The 12,278-nt window shown below is 35.1% G+C and overlaps 1 protein-coding gene across 1 annotated transcript in view; it reads left to right on the top strand.

Annotated features, from left to right (window-relative positions):
• Positions 1 to 12,278, top strand: part of LOC129003665 (uncharacterized) — a 37,718-nt gene that overhangs the window by 9,372 nt on the left and 16,068 nt on the right. The window contains exons 2-3 of the mRNA XM_054431964.1: positions 1,438 to 1,468; positions 11,513 to 11,763. Of these exons, the coding sequence (XP_054287939.1) occupies positions 1,438 to 1,468; positions 11,513 to 11,763 (282 nt within the window). The remainder of the gene's footprint in view (positions 1 to 1,437; positions 1,469 to 11,512; positions 11,764 to 12,278) is intronic.

The following is a 12,278-nucleotide window of genomic DNA, read 5'->3' as shown; positions in this document are numbered from 1 at the left end:
TCCTCACTGCCCCGCATAACTGGGTAACTGTACGTCTGATTGTAGTGGCAGTGGAATTATCATTATTGCATTTCCTTCATCACGGACTTCCGGACGTTGGCTTCCTCAAGAAAGTATGAATAAATTATATCTGCATGTCGAGTCATATTTGCGATTCAACCGTGGTTATGAACAAAAGGCACTGGCGGTTATACTTTATGAAACACAAATAATCCAGTTACACAAAATATAAAAGTAAAGCATATTTGTTATTTTGTTCAGGAATCTGACTAAATATTTTCCCTCGCGAGAGGAAGTTTACTGTTGGACCCAAGTTCGCCACGAATAAATTAGTTCAGTTAGTAGGTGGGTTTGTTTCTTGGAGAAACACACGAAATTGTGTTTGCAAAAGTTTAAAAGGGTGAATTAAAAACTGTTTGATTTCATCGAGTTACATCGATACACAATAAGACTTCGGCAATCAATGTATTCTTACGAAAAACATGCGATACAACGTAATTTAATAAGAACTTGTACAAACAACCGTTTGACGCAGAATGAAAATGTAAATAATTAGTCTCATGAACTAGTTGAAAATATATTGAAGATTTTTGAAGATATTTTCCAAAAACTGATTAATGGGCAAAATGCTAAGAAAGCTTTAAGATTCGAATGAAGAGAATGAGTAGTTGTGTCTGATCTCGCATGGCAGTTAAACCTGTAATATATTGTTTATATTAGATGCTAAACATGTGCCATTCTTTTACTCGGCATTTTATAGGAGTTGATATTGTTAAACCATGTACATAAGGTATGTATTTATTTAATTTAATGAATTTAACGATCACAGGAGAACCAGGTCCAAATCCCACCGTTCAACAATACATTTTCCATTCACTAGTCCAAAGGACACACGACAGATAATTTACAGAGAGGTAATATTAAATAGCTATGCACCAAAACATAAAAATCGTGTCAACGCCAGGAACCTAACTGTTTTATGAGATAACACGTTTCCCGATAACCTAGTGTACAAGCCAGTGGAATAGTCACTATTTAGTAGTGAGAACAACGCATTTCTTTACTGGAAACTTCAATAAATACAGTATTGTGAAAGAGTAAGAAATATATATCAGGCCACCTGTAACACCAACCGTTGATGTCTCTTCAAAGGCTGTATGAATTTCCTTCACCATTGTCACTAAATTGATCGTTATAACTCACTAAAAAAAATCAAAAGCACTATTAAATGTTTTACCATAGATACACCTGAAAAATACCGTAATAGAATTACAAATATATAAAAAGGTAACATTTTTTAAAGTGAGACCATTTATTAACTGGGGTTATGGATAAACTTACGATTGTTGTAGCTTACAGTATTACCTATCAAAGCTAAATTTTAGCCTATCACGTACATTAATCATCAAATATAATTTATGCTCATTTTTGTTACAGATATCTGGAGTTTTCACACAAGACTATGATGGTAAGTAAACTGTTTAATTATTGCTCAGGTAATTTACGCATTAGCTTAAATTAAGTTCAAGGATTATTTCAGAATTGTTTTACATATTCAACGTATACGGTGATTTTAATTTTCAAATAAATATTTTTATATCTCTACATATCTGATCAATTTTTGGGGCTTCGTAGTTTAAAAAATCTCTTTTGGTGTCAGTAGTATGCTGTTTACGGTTTCACTTATTTTCTTACTTTCGATCAATACGTTTTCCCCTTATGTTCAATGTCTTCTGAAGCAATTTCTTTATTAATAACAAAATAATGCTATGTATACTTCTTATCTGCATCTGACTTTTAAAAAGTACCAATTTCAGAGTGTGTTGCCAATAATTGTAGTCATAATCAATATTTTAACCATTAACATAATTTTTAACTAATAACCATGTAGTTTGTAAGTGAAAATTGAATTTAAATTAAAATGTTCATACTGTATTTGATACCTACTGTATTAGTTTTATGGAATTAAATTTATTTTACGTATGAACATAAAAATTATGATAAGTTTATGGTTATTCAACCTACAGCATGATGATTTCACGGTGCAAATTGTTAGAAACTTAAATCAACTATAGTTCAAGTTTGTCACATATGTCTTACGGGCTAACATTTAATTACTGTAATTAGGAATTGTGTTTATTCTTTTTCATATTAATTGGATCCTTTAAATGTTAAAATGACTGGACCACTTTGCAAATAACAGAGTGGCACACACAAAGAGTAATAATAGAAAACAGATTGTTTATACCTTTTTACTCTATGGTTATGGATCGTAATGGCCTCCATGGATCCCATAGAATATCCCATTACTCCAGTTTCCAACAGTAAAAACACCATCAGAACCACAACGGCCGTAAACAATCTATTGAGTCACTGGAGGATAGGGAAATAAACGATATTTATGAGTGGAAAAAGTGTGAGCAAAGTAATAAAGTGAAGAGCCGTTAGTAGCACTTCCTGGCGGTCAGAGACGGAAACAAAGCATCTTCTGGCGGAAAATGTTCATCAATAACCATCTTGGTGAAACGCTACTGTTATAATATCAGAGACCTCCTTCCACAATAATGACGTTACGGATAGTATATTATGCATAGCGAAGAATAGCCTTACATAGGTACTTGACTTGCAGAACTGATCACAAAGTAAGCCGATAATTTGATCAGAATAGGCCTACAGGATATAATTTTACCATAACGACAAAAATATTTGTGGCTTTTAATAATGCAGCATCACGGAACAAAATAGTATTCTCCTCTAACAGTTTAACGAAAACTTAGTATTTACGACTCTCTATGTCACAAAGAGGCATGGGCATCAATCTAAGTGTTCCATAATAAGGGTTGGGAGATCTGGAGGGTAAGGGAACCCTGCGAAGTAAAATGGGGTTTCAGGTTACCTCCTTCAGAAAATTTTTCAAATTTTTCCACAAACAAATTTTTTACTCAATATTTGTTTTATTTATTGAGAATTTATAGTTTTCCCATCATTTTTAAAATTAGTAAACATTTGGTTGGCCCGTTTTGTAGCTCGGGGCCCCCCTGCCCATATAGATGGACCCCCATACGAAGAGTTGACCGCATAAAATGACCATAAGGTACTTAGTTCATTCAAAATAAGAAGAGTTTTGATTTGATTTGATTTCAAACCCCAATAGTTGTCTCCAAAGGCTAGGAACCCAATCAACATAGTGAGCGGACATATAACATAACAGCAAATACCAAAGTATGGGGAGATCTACGACTGTGTAAACACCGAGGTCAGTATCAGGATCTCTCCAGGAGTCCTGTAGCGGTCCCTGACATCCCACAGGACACGGGACGTCCTGCCAGGATCGTTAAACAACCGCCACGGACGGATGAACATCACGGAGTCGTCGCCGTCAAAACATACCGGGACTTGGATAAAACGTCACATATTTATTGTTTACTAAAGGTTGCTGGAATCAACATCTTTCATTTTCACTTATTGCTGTCTATAATACTGTAGTTAGTTTCGTTAGGAGGCAAAACCCGATTTTCCACAAAGATTAACGGATTAAACAAACCCGATACCGGCAAACAAGCGAAGATTGCAAATGGAATGTTTTGATGTGCGCAATTTTTCGTTGTAGAACCTCTTTAATCCGATCCCCCGTAATCCGAACGTCCACTAATCCGAACCCCTCATTGCTGTACTCTATACACAGTACAGCAGTTCTTTATTGTATAGTGTATTTAATGTACAGTACTGTTTATTCAATATGTTTACTACTGTATTAAATAAACACTGTATTTTAAATTATAAAACATTTGTTCTCTTTTCCCAAAGTAATTTCGATCCCTTTTAGCCATGTTTTAGCTATTTTTATGTAAAAAAACAACAATATGTTCTGTAATCCAAACTATTCAATAGTCCGAACCACCCCTGGTCCCAATTAGTTCGGATTAAAGAGGTTCTACTGTACAATGCTGCAAACATTGTTTAACTTGTTATTTCTCATGGTCAATTCGTTAACTTGTCTGCTTTCAAAGTTAATACAGTATTATAAAGGGAGACAAGTCTCTACATATTATTTACTAACAGTAACTGGTTAAGACCGGAAATAATAGGGTTGGTCGTGATATAATTTACAAGTAGGTAGTTAATCAGAGAGTGGGCCAACAAAAAGAGATTTAAATTTATTTACTTTTTAAGTTATTAAAAGTATTGTTAAGAGCGAGTCCACGTAGTCAAAATACCATATTTTTGGGAGGTTGTTTCACAAGTATAAAAACCTCCACAGGCTTTGATCAAGGTAACAACGCAAAATTAATACCAAATGCATACTGTACATACTATAAACGAGGTATCATACATAATTTATAGTTTTGGTTGGCCCAATTTTGAGTGATAGTTACCTATAGCTTCCTGGTTAGTTCATAAACAGATCCTCGTACGAAAAGATAAAGTAAACAATACAGATTACTCAGAGTAATCGGTTCTCACAAGTGAATGTGGGATAATCACCGCAACCGAGTAATTGCTCCAGATAGATAACGATAAACCGACTACTGGCATCGGATCACCGTTAGGAGGGAACGCTTTAATGACGAACGATCCGGGAAGTCTGGGTCCGGTCTCACGACTGTCAAACTGGTGTCACCTAGATACAATGTTGTCACAGGGAATGTGTTGGAGTATGTGAGAATCTATCAATTGTTGAGGTAGAGAATGTGTTTACCATATGAGAGGCTCAATAAATCAAACTTTGCGTCACCTACAGCTGGGAAGCTAAGTATTGTGCTCACTTAGTAATCAAAAGGTCACCAGTTCGATCCTGCGAAAAGTAAGTAGCTTTTGATGGTTCGAAACCCAGCTGTCTTTGATCATTAGACTTTATTCAATGGTCCTGGCTAATGAAACAAGACACTCGTCACAACCATACATATTTGGGTTAAAATACGCATCTACGTGGCGTCCAAACCTAAACTGGTAATCAAAAGTGGTTATTAAAAGATTGGACGTCTTATATCAGTTACAGATATGAAATTAAATATATGTGCAATAGAAACCTTATGATAATCCCCAATAAATTGGAGACCTATATTAGAAGAGACCAATTACCTTGTGCCCTTTATCTCTAATACACCCACGGCAATCTTTGGTGATGACTGATGAGCGTTTCAGCTGCAAATATACAATACAATCATTATATCGCCATTTCTTCGTTACAGAGGAATCAACATCAGTCCAAAAGTAAACATTCTAAACAACTAGGACAGTTTTATTCGCTCCATTTCGGGTCAAATCGATTAGTTTTGGTGAACTCGATTTATACCGTTTTGACATCCGAAAGAAACCACCTGTAGCGTTTGTGATCGTACTGTGTTTTGTTGAGCTATGATTCATTGTTTTAAATACTTCATTTAGTACGGTGAGTTTTTAATTAAGGCATACATAGGCATAGTTTTAGCGAATATTTTTTTTAGTTTGCTCCTCATCTGGCTAGTAGGCCAACAACTTTACAAAGATAATTGAAAACGATCGAAATATAAATTTAGTTTTCTTCCATACACAATTATCCTACTACATTTACCCTAAACTTCTGCATGGGAGTTGTAACGTTGCCAAAAATAGTAGAGAAGAGAATCAAATAGTTTAATAGGCCTAACTGAAAACACAATTTAACGATTAAATTATACCATAAATTAAAGGAATAGACCTTGTATACTATTTTGATTACACTCCCCTGATAATCCTACCTATTCCACTAATAGCTATTAGAAGTGAATCAAATAATAGTTTCAATAACTAGCTAACAGTACTGCTAACACCAATGAAAATTTATATGAAAAATATACCACCGCCGCAGCAAACCTGCCGACTAAGCGAATTTCCATTTGTCTGAATTGATTTTCAGTTAAATATATTTTAATAACATTAGGTTTAACGAGTACCTAGGTTTGCTGTTATAAGGAAACTAATAAAGTGTGTTTTTGAGTAAAATATTGATACCTTAGTACAAAATAAATAAATTTGCCAAGTTTGATCAAAATATATCCATAAACAAGCAAACTACAACATTTGACAAAATTCTCCATAAGAATAACATGGGAATTTTAAATTTACAATTTTTTTAATTTTCTCCGTTACTAATAATCGAACAAAAATACTTTTTTTATACTAAATTATTTGTTTTTTTAAGCTCTTTAAAAAGGTCTAAAGAGAAATAGGGAAATTTTGTGTTTTGAGGGTCAAAAGTGAGAAAAACCAATTTTTACCCCATAAAACCCCCCGTAAAGCCCCGTTCCCATGGTCCGATTGTGCTGGTTCGCGAACTCATTCAAGTTTATCCCGCTTTACACCTTTAAACCAAATTTCATCGAAATCGGACAAAAATTAAGTTATCGCGTTCACGGACGTATATATATATATATATACTAGCAGAGTACCCGTCCTTCGTACGGGGTTGGCATATAAGTATCAAATGCTTATAGCAGATATGAGTGAGGACATGGTTTAAGAAATTTCGGTTCTTTTTTGCGTGATCAGGTAACCCTATAGGGAAATTCCCTATAGGAAAATTCGCTAAAACTAAAGGTTTTGTTTTAAAACATTACGGCACGGGTCTTATTTTTTAGTGGAGCTGTATATAGCTCAGCCTTGTTACCATCTAATGTCAACCCTTTCCCAGATATCACAAGTACATAGGTTAATAACCTAAAAACTAACTTTTTCTGTGAAATTGGTACATTTGCGTACATTGGAAGGCCTTAATTTCCCATATAAATTGTCCTGACGTTGGAAAACACAATTATCGATTTACGAAAACAATATTGTAAGAAACGTTGTTTTATCAACCAATTTAATCAACACAGTGACCACTCATCAATTGGGCCCAGCTGTTTCTGATTATTGAGCTTTAAATAATGATCCTGGCTAACTGGAACCTGGATAAAACAAAACTAATGAAACAGCTGATCATATGAAACAACTGATCTTATGAAACAGCTGATCATATGAAACAGCTGATCATATGAAACAACTGATCTTATGAAACAGCTGATCTTATTGTAAGCAACAAAGCTACAAAGATCATCTCATTCCATTCCACCTACATACAATTTCAGTATCCAATAGTCAATGATTCTACTCATCCTTTACTCACATTTCGGTTAAAATACGTGACTTCCCCAATCCCCATATCAATTGATAGTCGATAATAATTGACAGTTCTTCTGCGTGCTTCCACATCAAAATAAGCTACCTACAATATTAAAAAAACTCGTTTACACCCGAGGACGAAGTACTACCGGAGGGGAGCGATATGGTGTTAATATGCATGAATCATTTGCAAATAATCAACATAGCGGTTTCAATCACCATAATTAGTCATGGGTTCGGCGCTGCAGTACAGTGACCAGTAAACCACAGACCTCTCGTGCTGCATGTGGTCGACGAGGGAGTTCACAAGGGACTTAAAGCATTTACATATGCAGTCTAGCTGTTATAAAAGGATAAAAGGTGGACAAATTAAAAAAAAAAAGGAAAGCAAAAAGGGGAGGAAAGACAGGAGTAATAATAAATCTTCTTTCGATTAAAATAGAGAGAATTGAACTAGAGAAAACATAATTTTAATAGTTTTTTTTAATTCACACCTTTTCTTCAATTCCATCTTCTGTACGATTGCACCAGTCTCTAGCTGTCGAGAATTTGGTTACCCTCCACATATCCGATAATGCATCAATAAAAGAAGCCGCTAGCGATATTGTTTGTAATCCTTTTAGGTATAGGTTGGTTTTAGCTCTTATACATTGTACATTATCACCTATCCTCTTACATGTCCTCTATATTGTTTTTTAGCACGGTACATGTCAGAGTGCGTATGCAAGGGAACTACAATGTAAACATATCGCATCTTCAAATATAAACTCATCTTAAAATATCGCACTGCAATGTAAGATTGCAAGGTGATATTTTAAGACGAAGAAGAAGCAATGAAGGAGCATTGAATTAATTATATGATAGCTTTGTTACTAAGTAATATCAACTGGGTCTCTAGCCAGGATCATTTATTAGAAGCCTCTGGGCTGGGTCGCTGGGTCCCCTCCCTAAATACATTTGATGAAGCATGGAGTAGAAACACTCTAGAGCCCAATTAACCAGCTGACCTCTCCCTTGGACCTCAGAATCATGACAAAGTCCCGTGTTTCCTGTTGCAGACTCCGTTACCGTATTGTCGCTTGGAGATCGTTGTATACTTGGCAATTTATTTTCAGTTGGAGGTCCAATTCAGTCCTCTGCTATATAGTTCTCTGTGTATTGTGTTCCGATTCACTTTCATTTTCCGCATTCCTTCTTTAATTCTAAACGGAGGTAGATCATATCTGATGTTAGTTGGAAGTGCATCATACATAGATGTTCGTTTGGACGTAGTTGGTGGTTGAAGCTGAGTAGCTGGGTGGATACCTTGATCGCCTAGAAATTAGAAGTCCTGTGATCAAACACTAGTCCTGTAAGTCCTGTGAGTGTGATCTTAGTCAGAAACAAATCTGTCATCCCATTCATAGACCACTCATCTACGCCTTAAATTAGATCTCGATCTCTTATAAATCGAATATAATAATTGCATATAACTTTTATGCGTACCTACCTGAAACCCCGTCATGAGATCTTAAAACGTTGGTAGGAAAGCATAGCATCGGCCGAGAATATGAGGAAAGTCTATTTACCGTATCGACATTTCAAGAAAATATATAAAAGCTACCTACTCGTTATCGTTAATACATATAAAAAATCAACCCCTTAACCTGCGAATCTAGATGGCAGTGGCGAAGATTGCAGACATCCGGTTGATGCGGTGGCGGTAGGAGTTGATCCGCGGACTGTGGCAGTTCCGGTTCCGGTCCACCAGTGCTGCCACCTGTCAAACACCTGTTAACCCTTGCTCGAGGATAATGCCCTTTCTGCTCAGATAAACTGCTACAATGGAATAATGAGTGGCTAGAACTAAATACTAGAAACGTCGAAGTAAACTCTGGTACCGTTACCGCCTTGTCGATGTTGAAGAATTATAAAAAAGGGAATCAATTGTAGGATTTTTGTTGGAATGGTGGTCTAAAGTAAATTAGCCAATGTAAAACATTTAAAACCCCAAAGAATCAATAATTGTTGATCGTCAATTGTTTGTTAATAATTATCGACAAATAAATTTATTCTAGCCTTCAATGTTGTACAAGTCTCAAGGATTTCAGTAGCGTGTAACTAAAATTATTTCTTTTAGTAAAGACGAGCAAGTAGGATACTTACTTTTTTAAATCAATAGCAATTAATTGTGTTGCTTTATATAGTTCGTTGTAGTAGATTTCTTGCCTTTCCTCACTAATCTAATGCCTTTGTCTATGCCACTATGAAATTGTAAATGCAATGGGTATAGGTGATTTATTAATACCATAATACTACTGTCAGTAGCAGTAACGGTACTAAAGTAAATGATGTTTGTAGGATGTTTAGAAATATTAGAGTTATGATTAATTTTTACCTATTATTAATTAATATATAATTAATTAATATATTAATAGGCAAACATGTTTCTTGAAAACCTTTTTTCTCAGCTCGTGTGCATCGCAGAGAAAATCTACGCATACCGGTACTGTAAGAAAGATAATTTACTGTAGATTTGCAGAATCTCTTTATAAAATAAAATACCCCCGCCGCAGCAAACCTGCCGTCTAAGCGAATTTCCATTTGGCTGAATTAATTTTCAATTGGTCTATTTAAATAACATTAGGTTTAACGAGTACCTAGGTTTGCTGCTACAAGGAAACTAATAAATAGTGTGTTTTAAGTAAAATAATTATTGCTTAGTATAAAATGAATATATTTGCCAAGTTTGATCAAAAGATATCCATAAACAAGCAAACTACAACATTTTACAATATTCTCCATAAGAATAACATGGGAATTTTAAATTTAAATTTTTTTTTGTTTTCTCCGTAACCAATAACCGTACAAAAACACTTTGATATACTGAATTGTTTGTTTTTTTAAGCTCTTTAAGAAGGTTTAGAGAAAAATTGGAAAATTTTGTGTTTTGAGGGTCAAAATGGAGAAAAACCAATTTTTACCCCATAAAACCCCCCATAAAATCCTGTTCCCATGGTCCGATCATGCTGGATCGCGAACTCATTCAAGTTTATCCCGCCTTACACCTTCAAACCAAATTTCATCAAAATCGGATAAAAATTACTCAAGTTATCGTGTTCACGGACACATATATATATAAATCTATATATATATATATATATCTATATCTATATATATACATATATAAAAATTTGAACGAATGGTGTTTTTGGCCTCTGGGGACATCAAAATGAAAAAGTAAATCGGTCCCGGGCCTAAGTCTTACCATGAGACCTACGGTAATAGCTACTTCCCTATAGGGAAATTCGCTAAAAGGCTCAAAAATAAGCTCAAAAAATAAATTTAAAATTTCATAAAAAATTAACATGGGCCTTAAGGGTTGTCAGCATATTGCCATGCTCGGTAACGAAATTTAATCAGAAAATCAAAACAAATGTAAGAAATTCCAATCACATGTTTTATTTACAGCGCGGGGTGAAAATTGAGATGTCTGTACATTACATTTTTTGGTCGAGTTTTCGACCACTAGACTACCTCTAGTATAAATAATAACGTAGTTTTCGAAAAACGGAATGATTATACCTTCTTAATCGTAAAAGGGTATTTTTTGGGAGAAAAAAATGCTGCAAGCTGAAAACGCGCAACAGAGAGTATTGGTGTTTATAGAGAGTTTGTCTTTAACTGATAGATGGGCTCAAATTTGTTCATCGCAAATATTTTTAGCCACCGAATGTACTTTTCAGAATAATATAAAAATATACTTTAATTCATCCCTTTATGAGAAAAATTCTCCGCTATAAATGTCATAGGCGTAAATATTTTTTCAACTCGTTCTCTCTTTATTCTCTTATTGCACCATCTGGAGCTTGGCAGAAAGAGTCTATCTTTTCCATGTCATTTAACTCATCCTTTTATCAGAAAAATGTCTTAGTCATGAAAGTCATAAAACAATTTCAGTCCGGAAACATTTTCTTGCAATGTCAGAGATCCAATGATTCTTCACAGGCTCAGAGGGATGGCATAAAAGGCCCATCTAGAAAAGATGAACATGAATTAATTAGTCTCTATAGAAATAATTCTTCATTAAAGTCTTGAACATTTTTCTAACTTAGAAACATTCTCGCATTGCAGTGTCAGAGATCCAATGTACCTTTACGGGGCTCGCATTATTGGTAGAAAGAGTCCATCAATTTAACTCATCCATATATCAGAAACATTTCTTAAACATGAAATGGTCATACACATTTTTCTAACTCAGAAAAATGGTCTCATTGTAGTGTCAGAGATCCAATGTACCTTTACAGGGCTCACATGGTTGGTAGAAAGAGTCCATCCTTTCTATGTAACTCATCCCTAAACATGAAAGTCATACACATTTTTCTAACTCAGAAACATTCTCTCATTGCAGTGTCAGAGATACAATGCACCTTCACGGGGTCGGAGGGTCGGCAAGGGAAGGTGATAGGGAAGGACTACATCTCCGCCAAGCTGCGGAAGCCCGAGGGGTTCAAGGGGGCGCCGCTGTTCGCGGATGACCGAGCTATCGACCCTCTGCTGGACGCGGAGTGTCAGATCCGACCGGACCCGGAGGATCTCACAGGGCTGGCCTACAGTCTGCTGGTCACCAACTTCGCCCGCTGCGGAGTGCTCAAGAGGAATGTGAGTAGAACATAAATAATAATGTAAATGAGTTAGGTAATCTAATTAGTTAATGGACTATTATAACAGTCAAAGGCCCCCTGTCTAACTGATCAGTCCATTTGGCCACTGTATGAAACAGTACCACGAGTTTTATATACAGAGTGTGAAGGTATGTGAAAAATGCATGTGAAGGTATGTCCAAAAATGTGTTTACCCAGTTATTCACCATTTTGTTTTTTATACATAAATATTTTTATCTTTGCAGTTTTTGAACCGATGATTATGAAACTAGGTAAGCATGTTAACGTACACAAGAAATATTGTAGAAAAGAAAATTAAGTTGGCACGATTAGAAATGTCAACATGGCGGCCATTTTAATTTAATAATTAATTAATAATTATAATAATAATTATTAATAATAATAATGAATGGTTATTAATATAAAAAAATGTCAAGGATATTTTTATTTAGCATGTGGAATTCCCTAAACGACACCAAGATCAAAAGGATCGGATGACAAATAGCTGAAATA

This window comes from Macrosteles quadrilineatus, unplaced genomic scaffold (genome assembly GCF_028750875.1).
Source record: "Macrosteles quadrilineatus isolate MER2022 unplaced genomic scaffold, UCM_ALF_1.0 Scaffold_9__3_contigs__length_116548681, whole genome shotgun sequence".
Classification (NCBI taxonomy): Eukaryota; Metazoa; Arthropoda; class Insecta; order Hemiptera; family Cicadellidae; genus Macrosteles; species Macrosteles quadrilineatus.
The sequence above is the reverse complement of the archived record's forward strand: the minus strand, read 5'-3'. Positions and strand labels throughout refer to the sequence as shown.